Source organism: Chiloscyllium punctatum, chromosome 2, assembly GCF_047496795.1.
Source record: "Chiloscyllium punctatum isolate Juve2018m chromosome 2, sChiPun1.3, whole genome shotgun sequence".
Taxonomy (NCBI): Eukaryota; Metazoa; Chordata; class Chondrichthyes; order Orectolobiformes; family Hemiscylliidae; genus Chiloscyllium; species Chiloscyllium punctatum.
Genome location: NC_092740.1, coordinates 128836171 through 128858339, shown reverse-complemented (window position 1 = coordinate 128858339; position 22169 = coordinate 128836171). Strand labels below are relative to the sequence as shown.

Below are 22169 nucleotides of genomic sequence, written 5' to 3'. Positions count from 1 at the left end.
TTGTGCACTGCTTTGGAAGCCATATTTGTAACATACAGCCAAGGCGCCCTTTTAAAGAGAGCACGGGAGGGGAGGGGGTGGCAGTGGAGGGGATATTTAATCTCCACGGAGAGTTAAATTTTAGAAAAAAAAGTTATTGCTTTTTTGTTGACAAAGCTCTCTTACATGAATTTTTCCGGCGCAGTATGATTGTAATCTGTTTTCTACTATCTGAAATCACCACGCAGTCTGTTTCTACTGTTCCACGAATATTTTGTAAGAGCCAAATATTAAATATAAAGGATAATGTTTTAAATGTCCAATTGCTTCCGATTGCGGCAAGGGAAAATGATTATAATTTAGTACACTCAGTTTGGGTCTAATCATTCGATAAAGAGTTTGTTCAGTAAACTTTTTTTGGGAAGGGGAGAATTTCTGTACCGTTTTCTATGGCGTAAGAAACGGCGGAAGGGATGCTTCCCGTCACACACGCGGCGTTCGGTTTCTCGCCGTGTTTTGGTTATAATCAGTAACCAAAGCCGAATATAATGAGATACCGCCAAGTTATTTTGTTTTCTTTCGATTGAGATTTCTTTTTTTTAAAAAAAGAGGGGAGCTAGTGGCGGTGGGTAGGTGGTTGGTTGATTGGTGGGGGTGGGGGTAAATTTCCAGGTCTGTACTGAGTTCGCCATGTTGGTGGCACGTTTTTCCACCCAATTCTTAAGTGGTGTAAAACGCAACGCAAAATAATTAAAAAGTTTTCCGGAATTAAAGGAAGGGAAGGGGATTGTTCGTATTTTTAAATATACATACACATTCAGTTTATATACGATGCTCGCTGTTGTGGCGAAGCAGCGTTTCTCCTTCGCTGTGTCCAGGCGATGCGAAGGGCTGACTCGCCTTGCGGTGGTGTGGCAGCCCGGAGGCCAGAACAAACGTCGCCAAAGAGGCGAGCGAGCGATTTACATTGTTCCCCGAGGGAGGGCTGATCAGTTTCCCCATTGTTGACGGAACACGCAGCTCGCTCTTTTGCTACATTACGTTCCGAAATGGAACCTTCGGAGGCGCCGCTGAAGTATCCTCAGCGGAATGTATCCATTCTGCAAATGTCGTCGCTTTCCACTCGCTACTTTTAAAGGGGAAGTGAATGAGTGAATTTGGCGGTGGCGAAGGTGGGTGAGAAAAAGACTGACGTCACTCGAGAGAAAAATAAAATTGACGTTTTATAAAGTTGGTCCTTTTTGTTTTTGCCGTACAAGTTTAGATCTTTTATTTCCATTGAAATAAAAAACACGTTTAAAGTTTGCCTCTCAAAGACCGTCTACAAAAACACAAAATGCAGTAGTTCAAGGTGATATGGGAATATATAGCGGGGCTAGTTAACATCTTTAAAGGAATTATCTAGCATGGAAACAGACCCTTCGATCCAACCAGTCCATGCTGATCATGTTCCCAAACTAAATTAGTTCCGCCTGCCTGCGTTTGGCACATATCCCTCCAAACCTTTCCTATTCTATTCATGTACTTATCCAAATATTTTTTAAACATTGTAACTGTACCTATACCAACCATAGAGTTAGAGAGTTGTACAGCATAGAAACAGACCTTTTGGTGGAACTCAACCATGCTGACCATATATCCTAATTTAATCTAGTCCAATTTGTCCCTGCCAACCAGATATCCAACCAGATAAATATAGTCCCATTTGCCAGCATTTACCTCATATTCCTCTAAACCTTCCTCATTCATGTACCCATCAGATGCTTTTTAAATATTGTAATTATACCAGTCTCCTCCACTTCCTCTGGCAGCTCATTGCATATGCATACCACCCTCTGCATGAAAAAGTTGCCCCTTAAGTCCCTTTTATATCTTCCCCTTCTCACCTTAAAACTCTAGTTTTGGACTCTTTGGGGGTAGGGGGGAATCCTTGGCTATTCACCCTATTCATTCCCTGTGTGATTTTATAAACCTCTACAAGGTCTCCCTCAGGCTCCGATGCTCCAGGGAACATAGCCCCAATTTATTCAGCCTCTCCCTATAGCAAACACCTTCCAACCCTGGCAATATCCTTGTGAATCTTTTCTGCACCTTTTCAAGTTTAACAACTTCTTTGGGAGGGAGAGCAGAATTGAACACAGTATTCCAAAAGTGGCCTAACTGATGTCTTGTACGGTTGCAACATGACCTCCAAACTCCTATACTCAATGCCCTGACCAATAAAGGCAAATGTACTGTACGCCTTCTTTATTACCCCACCAACCCACAACTCCACCTTTAAGGAACTTTGAACCTGCACCCCAATGTCTCTTTGTTCAGCAACCCTCCCCAGGACCCTATCATTGTGCATAAGTTCTGCCCTGATTTGCCTCACCAAAATGCAACACTTCACATTTATCTAAACTAAATTCCATCTGCCACTCATCAGCCCATCTGCTCAAGATCCCATTGTATTCTGAGATGAATTTCTTCACTGTCCACCTTACCACCAATCTTGGTGTCATCTACAAGCTTATTAACCATTTCTCCTATTTGCACATCCACATCATTCATATAAGTGACAAAAAGCAGTGACCCAGTACTGATCCTTGTGGCAAACTGCTGGTTACCGGCCTGAAAAGAAACCCTCTTTATCTCCGACCTTCAGCCAACTTTGTATTCAAATAGCTAACTCTCCCTTGATTCAGTGTGATCTAACCTTGCTAACCATGTGGAACCTTGCTGAACACTTTCCTAAAGTCTATATAGACAAAATCGACTGCTCTGTCTTCATCAGTCTTCTTTGTCACTTCTTAAAAGAACTCAGTCAAATTAGTGATACACGATTTCCCACTTCCTCTAGCAGTTCATGTAGAGGCTTATCAGAACAGGAATAATTGGGAGTAAACCCGCCAATGATTACTTAGCCCATGACATATTGCATTTTCTTGAAATGGTATAATTTTTCAACAGAAATTGTTGTCTTTTTACACACATGAGATTTTCAGCTGAATCCTGATGCACAGCAAGCCCCAAGAGTGGATTCTACCATAGATGCGGACAGTAGTGGTTGGGTCACTTGTCTAACAAGAGTTATACATTTACCTGTTCATTATTCATGAAAATGTGTACTAATAAATATTTCCTTCAAAGATGAGCGTTTCCTTTTCTCTTTAGAAGACCTGGCACATTCTGATGTCAGGACAGGTCCTGCAGGAAACTCTGTGTTTTCTTTATGATGCTCAGATCTTGGCAATTCTGGCCACTTGTTCATCATCGATTTCCTTCTCTTTATGGGGCCAAACAAATCCATCTTTATTGTCAAACCTTTTAGGGTTTTTGTCCAACCTAGTATGTCCTACAGTTTAGCATTATGAAACAAAATGTGACCGAGTCATTGTGAAGGGATTTGAGATGTGTAAACTAAAATTGCTATGGTTAAGTAAAAACTGTTGCAAGCCACTTTATAAAGTGGACACTATTAATTTAAATTTCTTGTGTTTAAATTAGAATGTTAATTTGCAGACACATGCAATCTGCATCCAGCCAAAGCTCTTGTGAAAATAACATATTGCATAGTACAAATCATTGCCCCTTTTTAGAGCCAGTTTCAGTTTAGATGTCCAAAGTCCAGGTTGTTGCTGCTACCAGTGCAGTACTGTCATAGGTGTCATCTTTTGGGATGAGGTGTTTGGAGTGGCAAGTGGTTCAGTGGTTAGCACTGTTGTCTCACATCACCAGGGACCCAGGTTTGATTCCAGCCTCCGGCAACTGTCTGTGTAGAGTTAGCACATTCTCCCCGTGTCTGTATGGGTTTCCTCTGGGTGCCCCGGTTTCCTCCCACAATCCAAAGATGTGTAGGTCAGGTGAATTGGCCATGCTAAATTGCCCATTGTGTTAAGTGCATTAGTCAGGGGCGGGGGGGGAAGAAATAGGTCTGGGTGAGTTACTCTTCGGAGATGTGGTGTGAACTTGTTGGGCCAAAGAGCCTAACCTGATGTAAAAAATCTCATGGCAGCACTTTAAAGAAAAGCAAGTGTGTTCTCCCAGGTTCTTCTGGGTTCGTGGCCAATATTCATCCCTCAATCGACATCACAAAAGACAGGGAGACTGTGAGGACTGCAGATGCTGGAAGCCAGAGTCAGTAAATGAGAAGGTGGAAAAGCACAGCAGGTCAGACCGCATCCGAGGAGCAGGAAAGTCAATGTTTCGGGCTGAAATCCGGTCACAATCACACTGGTATTTGTGGGAACGCTTTGTGCACACGTTAGCTGTTACATTTCAAGAGTGACTTTTGTGTTGAAAGTACATCAAAAATTAATCACTTTGAGACATTTGGTGGTCATGAAAGGTGCTGCAGACATGCTCGCCTTTCTTCCATTCAAGCAAAGTTTATGCGAAGCAAAGTTGTAATATCTGCAGAGATCTTCTAGCGTCTCGACAACAAGTTACATTTATATAGTGCCTTTAGTGTAATTTTCAAGGAGCTTCACAGATTATCAAACAAAATTCAACCTGGGGCCCATATCACTGGTAACTTGTTCAAAGTGGTGTGTTTCTGTTTCGGAAGATGACAGCTGGAAAGAATTTGAAGCATTGCCATCAATGGTGGAGCAACTAAAATCAGGCTGTTCAAGTCAGATTGGAGGAATGTAGAGATCTCAGTTGTAGATTAGAGAAGTTTACAGAAGGTATTGGGTCATGGAGGTATAACAAAACAAGAATGACATTTTTTATAATTATGACATTGTGCAAATGGGAACCAGGACAGATTGCATAGCACCCAAAGAACGAATGAGACTGAATTTGAATTAGAGCAGATTTTTCGATAATCTCAACTTTAAAGGAAAGGATGTAGAAGACTAGTCGCGTGTGTTTTAATAATTGAATCCAGAGGTAACAAGGACATGGAAGATGGTCACAGCAGCAAGTAAGCTGAGGCAGGTGTTGAATCAGTAGTGTCGGCCCAGATATTTGATTAGAAGCTTAACAGAGTCAAATATGACACTGCAGTTGCAAATAGTCTAGGGCAATGTCAGACACTTGCTAGAGTGAAGGATGGAGTCAGTGATTAGGAAATGAAGCTTATGGACAATACAGTGTAAAAATCTTCTCAATGGCTTGGACCAGGCACTCCTTGTTAGTCTAGCAGGTGTCAGCTGAGGTTCAGTGGAATGCACCCTCATTTCTGAATCTTCAGATTGTGATTGAATTCCCATTCCAGAGCTTTGAGTACAAAACCCTGATTGACACTTTTGGTGCACTCCTTGAGGAGGGAGGTGGCGGCGGCGGGGGGGGGGGGGGGCTGCACTGTCAGAGCTGCCTTTCTTTTAAATAACATTTTAATCTGAGGCACTGTCTTACCTCTCATTTGGATGTAAACTATTTCATAGCGCTATACAGAGAACAGCATGCCAATGTTTATCCTCATACAACATCACTGTGACAGATTATCTAGGCATCATCATATTTTTGGTTTGTTGGATTTTGCTGTGCATGTTTGGGCACCCCATTTCTGCATTGTAACAATATAATACTTCCAAAACATTTTCCAGTCAATCAAGTGTTTTTCAACGTGCTGAGGTTGTGAAAGGTGCTATAGAAATGCATGTCTTTGTATCACCGCTAGATTTGCTATCATCACAGTCCTAATGCAGTCACGTCACTTGGTGATGCTACTGGAACCAAATCATTCTGAGACCTGTCAATTCCAGTTGTTTGTGCAGCATCTTTTTTCACTCTTTTCATCATTAGGTGTGGTGCTGCTGCAGTTCACTCTATTTTTGGCGTTGCATAGCATCCTGCATAACTGGATTGTTGCCATGAATCTCCCTTGTACATTCCCCAAGCTGAGTATAGATTTTATAGCTCACAGTATAACCGGTAACAACAGGAAAATATTCCAGCAAATTGGTTTCTATAATATTAAGTTTAGAAAGAACCTGCATTTACACCATACCTTCATAATATCCTTAGGACATCCAAAAGTACTTCATGTGCAATTAATTCCTTTTTAAGATTGGCATTGGACTGTTCAGCCCCTTGAATTCAACCTAGTGCCCTGGCGGCAATATATACATTAATACTGCCTATTTCCACCTCTGTAACGTTGCTTGATTCGCCCTGTACAACACATTTGCTACTAAAACCCAGATTACCTGTATTTGCTTCCAAAATTCACTCTTCCACCATGCACATGTTTATTTGTTCATTTGTGTTGTGGCATTGTTAACTAGGCCAGCGTTTAAAACCCATCCTTAATTGCCCAAAAGGCAGTTAACAATAAACCATACATTGCTGTGGGTCTGGTCTTGCATCTAGGCCAGACCATGTAAGATTGGAAGACTTACTTCCCTGAAAGGGCATTAAAGTTTTTAACAACAATCAACAGTAGATAAGACTAGCTTTTTATTCTCTAATTTTAAAAATTGAATCCATGGGGGAAATTTCACCATCTGTCATAGTGGAATTAGAGTCTACATCCTCAGAAAGTTAGCCTGGGGTTCTGGATTGCTAGTTAGTCAGATTGCCATGCTCGTTGATCTCTCATATTCTACGCTCCATAAATTTGAGGTAATTTCAATACTGCTCTGGTCTGAATCAGCAACGGTCTTGTCTCCCATTCAGCACTGTGCTCACATTGGCACCTGAAGAAGTAACATTTTGATTTTAAAACTCTTGCCCTCTTTTTAAAAACCCCTTAAGTGCCTCCCCTTTCCCTATGTTTGAGACCTTCTGTGCCCTGAACCTCTGGGATCTCTGCGCTCAGTGAAGTTTTGCTGTTGAGCATCCAGGATTTTAGTTGATTAATTGGTGGCCATGCCTTCCAATGCCTGGGCTCGATGAACTGGAATTCTCTATCTCCTGACTAACTGTCTACCTCTCCTTCCACATTCATGATGCTCTGTAAAGCTTAATATTTAGTCATGTGAACTAGTTTTTGTACTACTTTGGCTTATTATCATGCTTTGACTTGTAATGGGCCTGGGAAGTACCTTGGATGCTTCATTATGTAAAAGGCTCTATATGAATATTTGTCGTTGTTAGCAAACATCATCAATGCTAGTTTATCTGGTAATTACCACATTATTTTGCATAGGATCTTGCTGTGCATAAATAACTGCCATGCTTCCCATATTACAACAGTGACACTCTCTGCCATGGGATCTTTTGTGGGGAAAAAAGGCCATTCAGCCAGGTCTTTGCTACCTTTTGAAAGAGCCTGTTCAGCCAGTCCCATTCCCCCACCCTTTCCTCGTAGCTCTGCAACTCTTCCCCTTCAGATATTTATCAAATTTCTTTTTGAAGTTTGGTATTGAATCAGCTTCCACTGCCTTTTCTAACAGTGCATTCCAGATCAGTTTTCAAAAACAATCTTCTCACCCTTCCAGTTCTTTAGCCATCGTAATTTAACTCCCCAAGGCTCCACAGTCTGCACCTTCGAAACATACAACCTCTATCAATAGAGGGACAAGGGCAGCAAGTTCATCAGAATACTGCCACCTGCAATTTCCCTTCCAAGTCACAAGCTGTCCTGATGTGGAAATATATTACTGTTCTTTCCCTGTCATGGGTCATGACAGAAGGCTCAAGAAGGCAGCTCACCACTACCACCTCTAGGGCAATTCTGTATGAGCAATAAATGCTGGCCTATCCAATGACTTTCCGAGAATGGTTTTAAAAAAGGTTGTTGTGCCTGCATGTTAAACTTATTGTAACACGTGCAAAAACTACTGGGATCTCTCTGTACTGCAACATTTTGCAGTTTTTGTCCCTTAACCTACTATTGAACTTGTGTGTTCCTGCCAATGTGAACAAGCATATCAGCCATTTTTTTTTGCCCACTTAATCAACCTGTCCAAATCTCTTTGCAGACTTTATCCACTTTGTATCTTGCCTTTCTACCTAACTTTGCATTCTCAGTAAATTTGGCTCCAGTACAGTCAGTCCCTTCATCTAAGTTATTAACATACCCAATAGATTTTAAGTAGTTTAGCACCAGTACTAATCCCTGTAGACGTCTGCTAGTTACGATTTACCAACCTGAAAATGCCCCATTTATCACAATTCTGTGTTTTCAGTTAAATCATCCTAACTTATAACCCACAACACCATGGCATCTTCTGTAATTTTTTTTGTGGCACCTCATCGATTTTTTTTCTCTAACCTGCTTGTAACATACTTAAATAACTCAAATGTATCAAACACACTTTTCCTTTCTGTTTGACAAAACATCCACCTGATTATAGTATGATTTTCTAAGTGATCTACTTCTAGCTCCTTAAATGTTTATTAGCATTTTCCAATGACAGATGTTAGGCTAATTTTGGGTCTGCAGTTTTCTGCTTTCTTTCTCTCCTTTTTTTTTTACAATGGTGTTATGTTTGTGGTTGTTCAATTCACTGGAGCCTTTCTGGAATCTAGAGAATTTTGGAAGCATACAATCAATGCATTTATTATCTCTGCAGCTATATATCTTAAGACTTTGGGATGCAAGTGATAAGGCCATGTCAGGAAATCATGCCTGATAAATTTGTTCAAATTCTTTTGAGGATATAACAAGTGTGGTAAATAAAAGGGAACCAATAGATGAAATATATTTAGGTTTCCAAAAGGCAGTTGATAACATACTGCATAAAAGGTGATTTAATAAGAGCCCGTGGTGTTGGGGTAGTATGGTTAGAGGATTGGCTAACTAATAGACAAAGTTGGACTAAGAAAAAATTTTAAGGATGGCAGCTTACAGTTACTGGAGTGCCACGGGGATCAGTCTTTGGGCTATGGGAGGAGAGAACGTATGATTTCCAAGTCTGATGACACAAAAAGTAGTTGTGAAGGCAAATAGTGAGGATGGCATAGTCTGCAGAGAAATATAGACATATATAGGAATATAGAGGAATGAATGAGTAGGCAAAAATTCAGCAGATGAGATATGATGTGAGAAAATATGAGGTTATGCATTTTGGCAGGAAGAGTAGAGAAGCTGATTATTAATTAAATAGAGAAAGCTGCAGCACAGATGAAAATGGGCTGAATGGGCTACTTTTGCTCCAATGTCATATGATCCAGGGCAATGGCAATGTTTAATCCCATTACTTTTACCAATTTTACTTTATCACAATCATGATTGTATTAAGTTCCTCCTTCTATTATTTGATCAAAGATGTTCTAATGTTCTTGGCGTGGTTTTGTGCTTTCTACTATGAAGATGGATGCAATTCTCCAGTATCATTCTATGGGATCAAAACTCACTTCAGCTACTCTGTCCTTTTTTATATATTTCTGGAGGCTTTTACTGATTTTTTTTTGTTCATTTTCTCTCATACTTTAATTTCTTCCCTTTTTATTATTGAAGGTAGCAGCTGGTTTCTGAACTTTTTCCAATATTCCAATACGGATAATCTTCATAGTACTGCACTCCATTTCTTTCAAATGTTATGCCATCCTTACTTTTCTGAGCCAAAGGTGATGCATCCTTCTCAGAGTCTTTGTCTCAAAGGAATATATTCCAGAATTGGACACTGGTCTCGTAGAATCATTGATTTATAAACAATTTTAGCATTACTCCACTGCATTTATATTTTGTTCATCTATTTATAATGCCATGTTGTGATTCTAATTAGTAAATGATCTTGAAACAACAAAGGTGTGAAATCTGATGGATTTCTTGCCAAGTTGTAACCCCATTGTATTTTATAAATAGTGATAATTAGATTAATTCTTTACAATTTGTATTTCCTACGTAGCTATATTTTTTCACATTTGTATTCGTATGATATAAGTTTCTTTCCTGTTTTTTTTCTTCTTCATTGCCTAATTAAGAGGCCAGGAAATGGCCTGTTCCCTTAAACAAGCTTCACCACTAGATGGTGTAGAATGTGCCTAGTGTTTTACTTTCCTTTATTTATACTTCAATTTATTTTATAAGGGCATGTAGCATCTTTCACAATCCCAAGATATCTCAAAGCACTTGTTAGTCAATGAAAAATTTCTACTGGTCGTGGTTATAAGTAATATGGAGCCAAGATATACATATCAAACTGCCACAAATAACATTTGAGATAAAGAGCAGATGGTTTGTTTTGTTTTTTTTTTACTGATGTGGATTGCAGGACAACTATCCGAGGGTGCCTGAACAATTGACAATGTTTTCTTCAAAATAATGTCATGGGAGTATTTTAGAGCTAAAGATCTCATGCAACAACAACTCCCTCAGTGTTGACCTTTCAACAGTATGTCATGTCCTTGGTACTGAGCCCCCAATATGTGTGGCACTCCTTCAGCATGGGTCCTCCTCCAATAGTATGGTGCTCTTGTGGTACCAACCAGCCAAAGCCATGGTGTAACCTGAGCACTGAAGTGTTAACTTAGGTGTTTTGATCAAATTTCTTAAGTGGAATGTGAACCCATAACTTTCTGCCTCAGGTGCCTGAGTGTTATTCAATAAGTCCGGGCTATTAGTGTACTAGAGTAGAATAATATTCTGTTTTATATTCCCACATAAAAAATCAGTAATTTAAGGGCCTGGGGAGTGCTCTTGTGTCCTGGCCAATATTTTCTCCTGAACTGCCATTATTAAAATCAGATTATCTGGTCTTGATCACATTGTCTGTGGGACCATACTATGGGTAACTTGACTTCTACTGCGTTTTCCTACATTAACACTGTGACTTCACATTAAATATAGCTCATTGGCTGCAAAACATTGGGATGTCTAGTGAAGGTTAAAGACTGAGTGGATGGTCCAGAACCAGGGGACAAAGTTTCAGAATGAGATGACAACCCTTTAGGACTATGGTACTGAATCGTGGAATGGTTACAATACAGAAGGAGGCCTTTCAGCCTGTTTAGTCTGTGTTTGCTGTCCAAATGTGATTTAGCTAGTCACATTGTGCTGTCTTTGTGGCCCACACATTTTTTCCACTTCAGGTGCCCATTCTATTCTGTTCTGAAAGCTGAAATTGATTTTATCTCCAGCACACTCTTAGGCTGTGCATTCCAGATTCTAAGTACTCGCTGCATTAAAATTATTTCTCATCTGCTTTCTAGTTTTTTAATCAGGTTGCTAAAAGATTGGTACTGTCCTACAAACAGCAATTGCTTAAAGCTTTAAAGTGTTGTATTTACAGACAGACCCATCAGAGGCTGCAGCACAGTGATACGCAGTCAAGAAGAATCTGATCTAGGAGTCCTCAACATTGACTCTCGATGCCATAAAATCTCATGGCATCAAGCAGATGGTGCATGTATGGAATGAGCTGCCAGAGGAAGTGGGTACAATTACATCATTTAAAAGGCATCTGGATGGGTACATAAATAGGAAAGGTTTAGAGGGATATGCGCCAAATGGGACTAGATCAGTTGAGGATATCTGGTTGGTATGGACGAGTTGGACTGAAGGGTCTGTTTCTATGCTGTGTAACTCTATAACTCTAGGTCAAGTGTGGTGAAGGAAGCAACATGTTGATTACCAGCTATATCCACCTCTTCGACTGATCTATCAGTACTCCTACATATTGAATGGCACTTAGAAAAAGCACTGAAGATTGTACTGGTAAAAAGTACTCCCTGATTGTTTGGGGTCTCCAATGTCCATCACCAAGAGGGCTCAATAGCACCACTACACACTGAGCTGGCCAAGACCAAAAGGACATAGCTGCCAGACAATTGAAAAATCTACTTGATCTCATCCTTACTGATCTATCTGACTCTGATTCTGCCATAAGTGTGTTGGCAGGAGTGACCACTGCATAATCCTTATGGACATAAAGTCCCATCTTTACACTGAGGATACCCTCTGTCATTTTGGGTGGTACTACTATGATGATAAATAGGACAGATTCAGAACAGGTTCAGGAACTCAAAACTGGGCATCCACAAGGAGCTATGAGCCAGTAACAGCAACAGAATTGTATTCAACCACAATCTGTAATTTCATCACCTGGCATATCCCTCACACTTCACCATTCGCATCAAGCTGGGCTCCTTAGTTCAATGAAGAGACCAGGAGGTGCATCAGACCTAACTAATTAATAAAGTTAAAGTGTCAGTCTGGTAAAGCAACAACACAGGACTACTTGCCTGCCAAGCAACATAAGTGTCATTTGATAGACAGAACTAGACAATTACAGAGTCAACAGATCAAATCAAAATTCTACGGTCCTGCCACGTCAGTCATGAATGGACATTTGAACAGCTATCTGCAGGAGGATGATACTCTAAATATCACCATCCTCACTATGTGGAAGCCCAGAACATCAGTGCAGAAAGATAAGGCTGAAGTATTTGCAACCATCTTCAGCCAGAAACACCAAGTGGATGATTCATCTCAGCCTCCTTCAAAGGTCACCAGCATCACAGATGTTGGACTTTAGCCAATTCAGTTCAGTCAGTGAGATATTCAAGAAACTGTTGAAGGCAGTGGATACTGCAATGGATTTGGATCTTGACGACAATCCTCCAAAGATTCTGAAAATTTGTGTGCCAGAACAAGACACCGGAGCCAGGCTGTTTGGGTACAGCTATAACGCTGGCATCTGGCTGGTAATGTGCAAAATTACCCAGGTATGTCCTATCCACAAAATAAAGAGCAAGACAAGTCCGACCCACTCTACTGTCCGATTACGTTTATTCTCAATCGTCAGTAAAATGTTGAAAGGAGTCATTGACAGTGCTATTGAGCAGCACTGGCAAACAATCTAGTGACCAGGTGGCCTTGTAGAGGGAGATGTGATGTCCCTCTGCTTTTAGAGAGAGACGGCACTGCAGCAAATAGTGTGCTTTATCTTCTCCTCTTCCAGCTCCATTTTGATTTAGCCCCCTCCCCCTCTCCTTACCTCTCCCTCACCTGTGAATTTTTGCATTACTATTATGGCTTTACATGTAAATTAATCAATTGGAGAACACATGATTTACTGGTGGTAGTTAAGAAATTATTTGGTAATGAGGAAAAATAGTTCAGTTGTGTCTCAGAGCACTTTTCCTTAAAGAAAGAAACAAAAGAAATAATCTAGTCACTTTTTCTCAGTTTGGGTTCTACCAGGCTGGCTTTGCTCCACACATTAGGGTATTGTTCGAAATATGGACAAAAGAGCTGAACTCAAGAAGTGAGCTAAGAAACACTGCTCTTGATATCAAGGTACTATTTGACTGAATTTGGCATCAAGGTGACCTAGTAAACTAAAGTCTGTCAGTATCAGGGAGGGAGTCAAGCTCTTAACTGGTTGGAGGCGTATCTAGTATAAAGGAAGATGTTTGTGGTTGGTTGAGGTCAATCATCTCAGCCTTAGAATATCTCTGCAAGAATTCCTCAGGATAGTATGCCAGGTTCAGACATCAGCTGTTTTGTCAATTCCCTTCCCTCCGTCATAAGGTGGTGATATGCAATCATTAACAAACAAATATTCAGCACCATTCCTGATTCCTCCGATACTGAAGCAATCCATGCCGAAGTGCGGCATGATCTGTACAACACTCTGGCTTGTGTTGATAATACTTACATTGTAAAACTGCCAGACAATGAATATTTACGAAAAGAGAGAATCTAACCACCTTCTATTGACATTCAAAGCGAATCCCACACTATCAACGTCTCAGGGTGGTTGATTAGAAGCTAATTTGGGCTAGCCAAATAAATATGACGGCAGGTCAGAAGCTGGGAATACTGCAATTAAATCACCTTGTTACTCCTCAAAGCCTCTCCACTATCTACAAGATGCCAGTGAGGACCATGATGGAATGTTCTCCACTTGCCTGGATGAGTGCAGCTCTAACAACACTTGATGCTCAACTCCTTCAGGGCAAAACAGCATGCTTGGTTGACAACCCATCCACTGCAGCAATCACCAAGATTCCTTCGATAGTAACTTCCAAACCTGTGACTTTTACCACCTAGAAGGACAAACACAGCAGGTATGTGGGATACACTACTTGCAAGTTCCCCTCATAGTTCCCCATTACCTTGACATGGAACTGTATTGCCTTTCCTTCAAAATTCTGGGACTGTGTTCTGAACTGTTCTGAGTGAACCTACACCATATGAACTGTAGTGGTTCAAAGTTCACCACCACCTTTTCAAGAATAATTAAGAATGGCTAATCTACCAACATTGACCAGATCCCATGAAAGAGTGGGGGGGGATGAGAAAAGACATGTGGGTAAGTGGAGTTTTGTCACTGATTAGCCATGATCCTATTGAATGGAAGTACAGACTTGGGGCTCAATGACTGCATCCTGTTCTGATGTTCCTTACTTCAGAAGCAGTTTTTACTTGCACAATCCTACATTTTTCAGGAGCATGTATATTTTATGACTGTGCTGTACACATACCTGCCGTATCATGATACCCAGTGCCTCATGTCATAAGAGTGGTAATTGACCCTTCGCTAGTAAGCTTTTTGTAAAGTCAAATTGTTACTTAAAATATAGCAAATAATACCCCCTCAAGGGCATCTTGTTTGTCATGTGACTGCCTGCACCGACAGTTATCTCTTTCTTCAGTTTGGAGACACTGAAATTTATAAAATGTAGCGCTTCCAAGGCTGGAGCAGTTAAATTTGGCAAACTCTGTTAAAGATTTTAAGACGAAAGCAAAAACGCATTTTGTCTTTAATGTGGTGAAGAAAAATCCGAAGGCACTTTGACATGTTATCAAACAAAATCTGATATCCCTCACTCAAAATATTTTGACAGGTGACCAAAAGCTTAAAGGAGGTTGTGAATTTTAAGAAATGCCCTAAAGAATGAGGGTGGTAGTGAAGGATAAGGGACAGGATAGGCTCAGGGAGGAAATTCCTGATCTTGGGCAAAAGGCCATAATTTGAGCAGAGCCAAAACCTTTTACGGCAGTGGGGCTAAAGGAGGTTGCAGAAACTGAATGAGAATGTGTAGGGGTTATGCAGTGGTAGTGAGTGAGCACATGGAGGAATAAAAGGATGAGAATTGTAAAACCAAAGTATTGCAGATACTGGAAATCTAACTTTAAAAGCAGCAAATGCTCATCAGGTCTGGCAGCATACATTTAATCTGTTTTCCTTTCTCCAAATATATCTGTTGAAAGGTTTCCATGTTGTTTCTGTCTAAGGATGTTGCCAGACCCGATGGAGGCCTTCCAGCGCTTCCTATTTTTATGCACAAATACTAAAAACTGGTTTGAATAACTCAACGTTGTCACCATTTGGTGTGTTGACCCATTAAATCATTAAGCGAGGATTCCATGAATTGAAATGCATTTCTTCTCATGAGAGAATTCAGATAACAATCTGTTGCCAATTTCATTAATCTTTTTTATGTTTTTGATTCAATAACAGCAGTCAAAAAGGAAATGGATAAATAATTGACAAGGAAACATTTGCAGGGCTACAGGGAAAGAATAGGGAGGAGTAGGACTTAATGCAGGCCCTTTGAAAAAAACAATGAATTATATGTTAAGTGGTTACCTTCTCAACCATTGGATTATATGCATTTGTAACTGCTAATCTGCCTGCAAAAAGTCAGAGTCCAAATTGCTTGAGGAAGAATATGTGGCAAGTGCATGTCTACCTTTTGCTTTTGCAAATTCAGAACGCATTTATTTTTGTACTTCATATAATTTGAGGATAAGTCTCAGTGTTTTTACCAGTGTGGTGAAGCATTTATGGTATTTTACTGGATTTATTATAAGTGGAAGATTTATTTCCCTTTAGTTTACTCCAAAGAAAATTCAGAATTTTGGGATTTTCCATTTTTACTTTATTGCTGTTGCCTAAAGCCATCATCTGATAGGTTTAAACATAATTCAAAGAATGGACAGAACAGATCCAATGGAAGAAAATCCAAAATTGGAGCATAAGTCCAGTAAGATTTAACTTTTTTTTAATTTCATGGCCTATGGTGATGGAGGGGAGGGAGTGCTCTCAAAACAAAATCAGTCGTAAATGTTAATTTCTTTTTTCTATTTTGTCTCGAAATGTGAGGGATGAAAGAGAGAATGTTTGTTTTAAAATTCTTAACTGTTTTAAAGGAGAAAAGGTTGTTACTTGTGGAAAAATCCAAAGCTGGGGGTCAGAAATGCAAGACGAGTCACTAAAAGAATCTGTTAAGGAATTCAGAAGCGATTTATTCCATTCTTTTGTGGGATGTGGACATCACTGATGAGGTAGCATTTCTTGCCCTTGAGAATGTGGCTGGTGAGCTTGCTTCCTTGAACCACTGTTGTTCATGTGGTGCAGCCACACCCACAGCACTGTTAGGAAGGAAGTTGAAGGTGCTTTTACCCACCAGCCGTTAAGGAAAGGCAAAATCGTCCCAACTCAGGATGGTGAGTGGCTAGGAGGGGAACTTGCAGGTGATGGTGTTCAAATGCATCTGCTGCCTTTGTCATTGTAACTGGTAGAGGTCAGACTTTGGAAGGTGCTGTTGAAGGAGGTGTGACAAATTGCTGCAGTGCATCTTATACACTTCATTACGCAGTGGTGATAATGCAGAATTTTCTACTATAGGCAGTTGTTGAGATGAATGACATAGATGCATTTAAGGGGACATCAGATCCTTGCATGAGGGTAAATGGAGGAATATTGCTAATTAGATGAAGAGAAGTGGGTGGAAGCTGATGGTGCATAAATGCTGACGTAGATCAGATGGGCCAAATGGCATGGTTGGTGTCATAAAAGTTTGAAATAGTTCTCTGATTCTGACTCTACAATCTTATAGTCGAATGGTTTTTGGATGCACTGTGAAATTTGACATCTAAGTAGGTTTTGGGAGGCTCTGAAAAGTTCCCATCTCCACAAGCCTAGCTTTGGAGAAAGTGCCTGGAACATTCGTATTTTCTTTTGGGCAAGGTGGGGAGGGAGCTGGTAGTGGGAGTCTGGCCAGCCGCTCTGGAATCAGTTGTGGAGGCAACTGTAGGGGAAATGGGCAATGTGAAAGGTCAGCCTACAGGACTTGGAAAGAATAAAATATCTGACCCTCCCGCCCCCTCCTTTCTCACCGCACAATCTCCTGATGCCACTTCATGCCCCTGCCCCCATCCCCATTAGCCTCTCATATACTCTGACAATCAATGACCCCAATGATCTTGTATAACCCTCGTGTCAATTTGTACCAAATCATGGCTTCTATTTAATACTTTTACTGAGCATGCCAATTCATCCAGAATCCACCATAGATGGACCTCATGACTCACGCTGAGATGAAATAAGATCAAATATTAAGAGTCTGTTAAAGATTTCAGTACTTTGGTAAAAAGGAACTCATTGATTTTAAAAAAAAACATTTAATGCATTTAAATTGTTTCAATTGATTAATCTCTTACAAAAATAAGCATTCTTATTCATTGCCCTACACCAGAGATTTTATAGGTATTTGGAGCTATCAGTTAAATTGTGAACCACTGTGATTATTTCTGAAATTAGCCATTCAGTACAAATCCTGAAATGATGGGCTTCAGACTTCCATCATCAGACATTGTGACTAGCATGCACTATTCTCTTCTGAAACTGAAGTTCTTTTTCTCAAATTTAAAGGCGTGGAGATTTAAATGTCTTAATAGCATGAGCATTCTAATCAGTTTATTGACATTTTACACTCCTTCATGACTACTTTTAATCTTAAAAAGCACTTGACCTTTCCAAAGATACCTGTCCAAAGGTATCCCCAGACCTATCTAAAATACTTTTTCAGCTGTCCAACAGTGTATCCCAATGCTTTGAAAAACTCGACCAAGATTAGACTAAAAAGTACAAAACTCACAAGGTGTGTTTTGGATATCCTGCTGACAGAAATTGGATACTTATAGCTGTAAAGCAAATGACAAGCTGCCCCTCACGTTTCCTCATTGGTGCAAATTATGGGTTAGGGAATGGGCCTTCTGGAATTTGGATTTGCCACTGTTCTGGATATGTTGCTTGCCTTCATTGCTCAGACCATAGAGAATAAAAGTTAGGTCATCACGTTGCAGTTGTGCAAGACGTTGGTGGGACCAGTTTTGGAGTACTCTGTACAGCTCTGGGTGCCCTGCTATAGGAAGGATATTATTAAATTGGAGAAGGTGTAGAAAAAATGTTAGATTAGATTCTCTACAGTACGGAAACAGGCCCTTCGGCCCAACAAGTCCAGCCAACCCTCTAAAGACTAACCCACCCAGACCCATTCCCCTATCCTATATTTACCCCTGACTAATGCACCTAACACTGTGGGCGATTTAGCATGGCCAATTCACCTGACCTGCACATCTTTAGATTATGGGAGGAAACCGACACAAACACAGGGAGAATATGCAAACTGCACACAGACAGTCGCCTAAGTCAGGATTCAAACCTGGGTCTCTGGTGCTGTGAGAAGCTGTGCTAACCACTGAGCCACCATGCCACCCCAAATTTACGAGGATGTTACCAGGGTTAGAGGACTTGCGTTGTCAAAGGGGAGGCTGGCTGTTTTTTTTTCTCACAAGAGCATAGGAGGTTGAGAGGTGACCTTACAGAGATTTGTAAAATCATGAGATGCGTAGATAAGGTGAATAGCAAAGGTCTTTTCCTAAGAGTAAGGGAGTTCAAAACTAGAGGGCATTTTCTTTAAAGTGAGTGGAGAAAGATTTAAAAGAGACATGAGGGGCAACGTTTTCACACACAGGGTGGTTCATCTGTGGAATGAACTTCCAGAGGCAGTGGTAGATGTAAGTACAGTTACAACATGTAAAACACATTAACACAGGTACATGAAGAATAGGAAATGTTTAGAGAGGTATGGGCTAAACGCAGGCAAATGGGACTAGTTTAGTTTGGGAAATTTGGTCGGCATGGATGAGTTGAACTGAAGGGTCTGTTCCATATTGTATGACTCTAATTTGAAGAGCATCTCTGTCATTGGATTAATGTTACAAAATTACACAATGTTGAACTCTATAGACCAGAAATATGTCTGGTTTGATTTCCAATCTTTGCTGCAGTATATTTGACAAGCAATTCAGGATTAAAGAAGGGTGTGTCAGTCATGGTTCCTGTTCTTGATCACTATTATACATTAATAACAGGTGATAAAGTTATTTAGTTTGCCTTGGGATATGCATCCAGAACAAACTAAGCTCCTGACAAAATAATCAATTCAGTGATCCCTGTTGGAAATACACTTGGGTCACTCTGGATGGACTGTTGTCTGCACTGTAGAAAAGTCACCCTTGTTTCATAGGGTCATCTAGAACTGCCACAGAACTGTTCCCCAGCTGAGGGTTTGTGCTTTCTGAATGGTTGAGTAATTTTTCCCCCAGTAGAGGGGGATAGGTATTCTGCTCCTAGCTTGGTGCCTGTTCAACTTCAGGGAACCCAGAGTTACCCATCTAGTTCACTGAGCCTCCATTCAAGGTTCAAGCTCACCGTTTACTTTGTGCCACTATGCTATATTATAATGGATCATTAACAGAAATTCTCTGTCCCTTCACAACCTCCCACCTTGTTATAAATCTGCATCCCAAGTGAAGCAAGTGATATGCAATCTTGGGCATCTTGTCACCTTAGCATGGTATTGGCAAAGATGTGTTAGGTGATATAAACACTGAGGTAGAAACTGAAGACCAGAAGGAGGCTGTTTAGGTCTTTACCCCTGAACGATGGTGATTTTTTGCAATCTCTCTTTTTATTTATTTGTTTACCCTCTCGTGTCTTCATATTTCTTAGCAACCTTTGATCAACAAACAAAAAACTATCAATCTTAGATTTAAAATTGACAATTTAACTTGCATTAGTGGCCATTTGTGGGTGAGAATTCCAGCTTTTTCTTCATGTAGAACTGTATTTCCTAGTTTCACACCCGAAAGGTCTGGCTGTGATGTTTAGATTCTGCCTTCCAGTGCTGGACTCATCATCCAGCAGCAACAATTTCTCTCCGTTCTCCTCAGTATCTTTGTAATCTTCAATCAAATCACCCTTTCACTATCAGAAATCCAGGCAATGCACCCCAAGTTTGTGAAATCTCTTTTCTGGTCCGTGTGGGTAACTTGAAACCCACCTTCATCTCAGTTAATTGGTATTTTTTTTCTGCTCCTACCTCACTTATCTTCATCTAAGCTTCATTTTGAATGCATCGATATTATTTGCCACCATGGTTACAAGGTCCACATTCTAACTCCTCTCTGGCTTGAGAAGCTTATCCTGAATTCCTTATTGTTTTATTAGTGACAGTCTTGTATTTATTTCTGTTAGTTGTACTCCCCCTGAGTCAGAATAACCAACCTTCCTGGACCTTTAAGGGACCATCCTGTATTTGAGGTGGTTCTCCCATGTCTTTGATTTTCTCTGATGGGGTGCTATTTTGTAATCCCTGTACATTACACATCTGCACACTGTGTTCTCGTCTTGATGGTCCATTCTCTCAGGATTGGCAACCCTGCATCTCTTCTGCCTGTCCTGCCAGTTGTCCCTTAATTCTAATGTCTCTCTCTCTCTCTCTCTCTCTCTCTCTCTCTCTCTCTCTGTCTGCCCCACCTCCCCACCCACCCACACACTATCAAACAACTTCATAATTTTGAAGATTTCTCATCAGATCACCAGCCAACACCCGTTCTTGCTCCTTTCCACCCTCCCCCCCCCCCCCCAACAAAAGCAGTCCAACTTGTGGTGTGCCTCCTGTAGTGCAGGTATTAGGGAGTTAACCCAAGCAGCAAAGGATGGTAGTTACTGATTTGTTTCTCAAGTCAAGAATTGAAGGATTGTAGGAGGTTGCAGAGATGAAAAGAGGCGAATCGCAGTGGGATTTGCGAATGAACATTTTCGATCCAGGTGATGTTTAATTGGAAGCTAATGGAGGTGAGTGAGCTCGGGAGTGGAGGTTGGGCAATAGGTGGTAGAGGTTTCAAAGAATGCAGATTACAGGGGATGTAAATTGGGAAGGTTTCTTTCTGACCTTAATTCTGACTGTCTGCCTATGATGCTATTTTGTAACATTGAAGATTTAGAATTAAATCACTGTGCAATTTTCCAAGCAAAATGCACTATTGTAGTGCAGGGTCTCCTTGTATTTTAATTATGAAGAGTTTTAATAAAGTCAATAAAGAGTAACTCCTTACAGTGGCAAGAGAACAGGTAACCACAGGACATACATTTTAAGATAATTGACAAAAGGGCCAGAGGGGAAATGAATTTTTATTTTTTCTGCAGTGTTTTGTGATTTGGAAAATCCTTCCTGAATGCTGGTGACAAATTCAATTCAATCACTTTGAAAGGAATTGGATTTTTTTTAAAAAAGATAAAAACTGCAGAGCTACAGATTAAGAGCAGGGAAAAGGAGACTAACTGAATACCTTTTCAAAATACAGTGACAGGCTCAGTGGGGTGGATGGTCTCCTCCTGATTTAATTTCATGTTGGCTTTTCTGCCTGCCTTGTAAACAGATGCATTGTATGAAATTGTGGTGTAATTTCCATACTATAGAATGGACTTACTACAACATCAGTAGCAGAAAATGGATCGAACTGCATTTAAATCTTGATTCAGTTCTACAAAAACTTGGTGAGACCATACCTGAAGCTTTTTATGTAGTTTTGTTCTCCTTTTTAAGTAAGAAAAAAATTGGAGGGACCTGCAGCAGAGATTCCTTAAACTCAAACCTGGGATGGTGAGATTGCCATGTGAAGAGAAATTTGAAGAAACTGGGTTTGTATTCTCCAGAGTTTAGAAGAATTAGCAGTGACTTTATTGAAACATATAACATTCTTAAAAGATGGTCTCCTGGCTGTGGCTCTAGAAAATGTGGGACGTGGCCTTAAAATAAGACATTTAAGACTGAGATGAGGGAGAACTTCTTCACTTGGAGGTATTGAATCTTGTTTTCTCGGGTTTTGTTTTTACAGTAAGGGCCTCAATTGGCAAATCATTTGTTCGTTCTAGGTGCGAGAGCTTGTTCTTGACAACTGCAGATCGAATGAGGGTAAAATTGAAGGTCTGACGGCTGAATTTGAGAATCTGGAGTTCCTCAGCTTGATAAATGTTGGGTTGATGTCTGTCACGAACCTTCTCCGTCTTCCCAAACTGAAAAAGGTGAGTCTTCAGCATGGCAATCATTGAGTTCAATTGCGGAGGGAACAAAAGTACTTTTGCTATGTCATGATATTGTAGTCTTGTGGTGCCTATTATGTAGTTCTCTGCATAGGTACACTTTGTTTATATTTTTATACAAGTAATAGTTGCTCAAAATCTTCTAGTGGAACCCATCTCAATCTCCTCAACAGACAATCGATTTTT

At 40.4% G+C, this 22169-nt stretch overlaps 1 protein-coding gene across 2 annotated transcripts in view; it reads left to right on the top strand.

Annotated features, from left to right (window-relative positions):
- The window catches only part of anp32b (acidic (leucine-rich) nuclear phosphoprotein 32 family, member B), a 55944-nt gene that overhangs the window by 5228 nt on the left and 28547 nt on the right, over positions 1–22169 (top strand). For both annotated transcript variants that reach the window (XM_072588729.1, XM_072588720.1), the window contains exon 2: positions 21816–21965. In XM_072588729.1, the coding sequence (XP_072444830.1) occupies positions 21816–21965 (150 nt within the window). The remainder of the gene's footprint in view (positions 1–21815; positions 21966–22169) is intronic.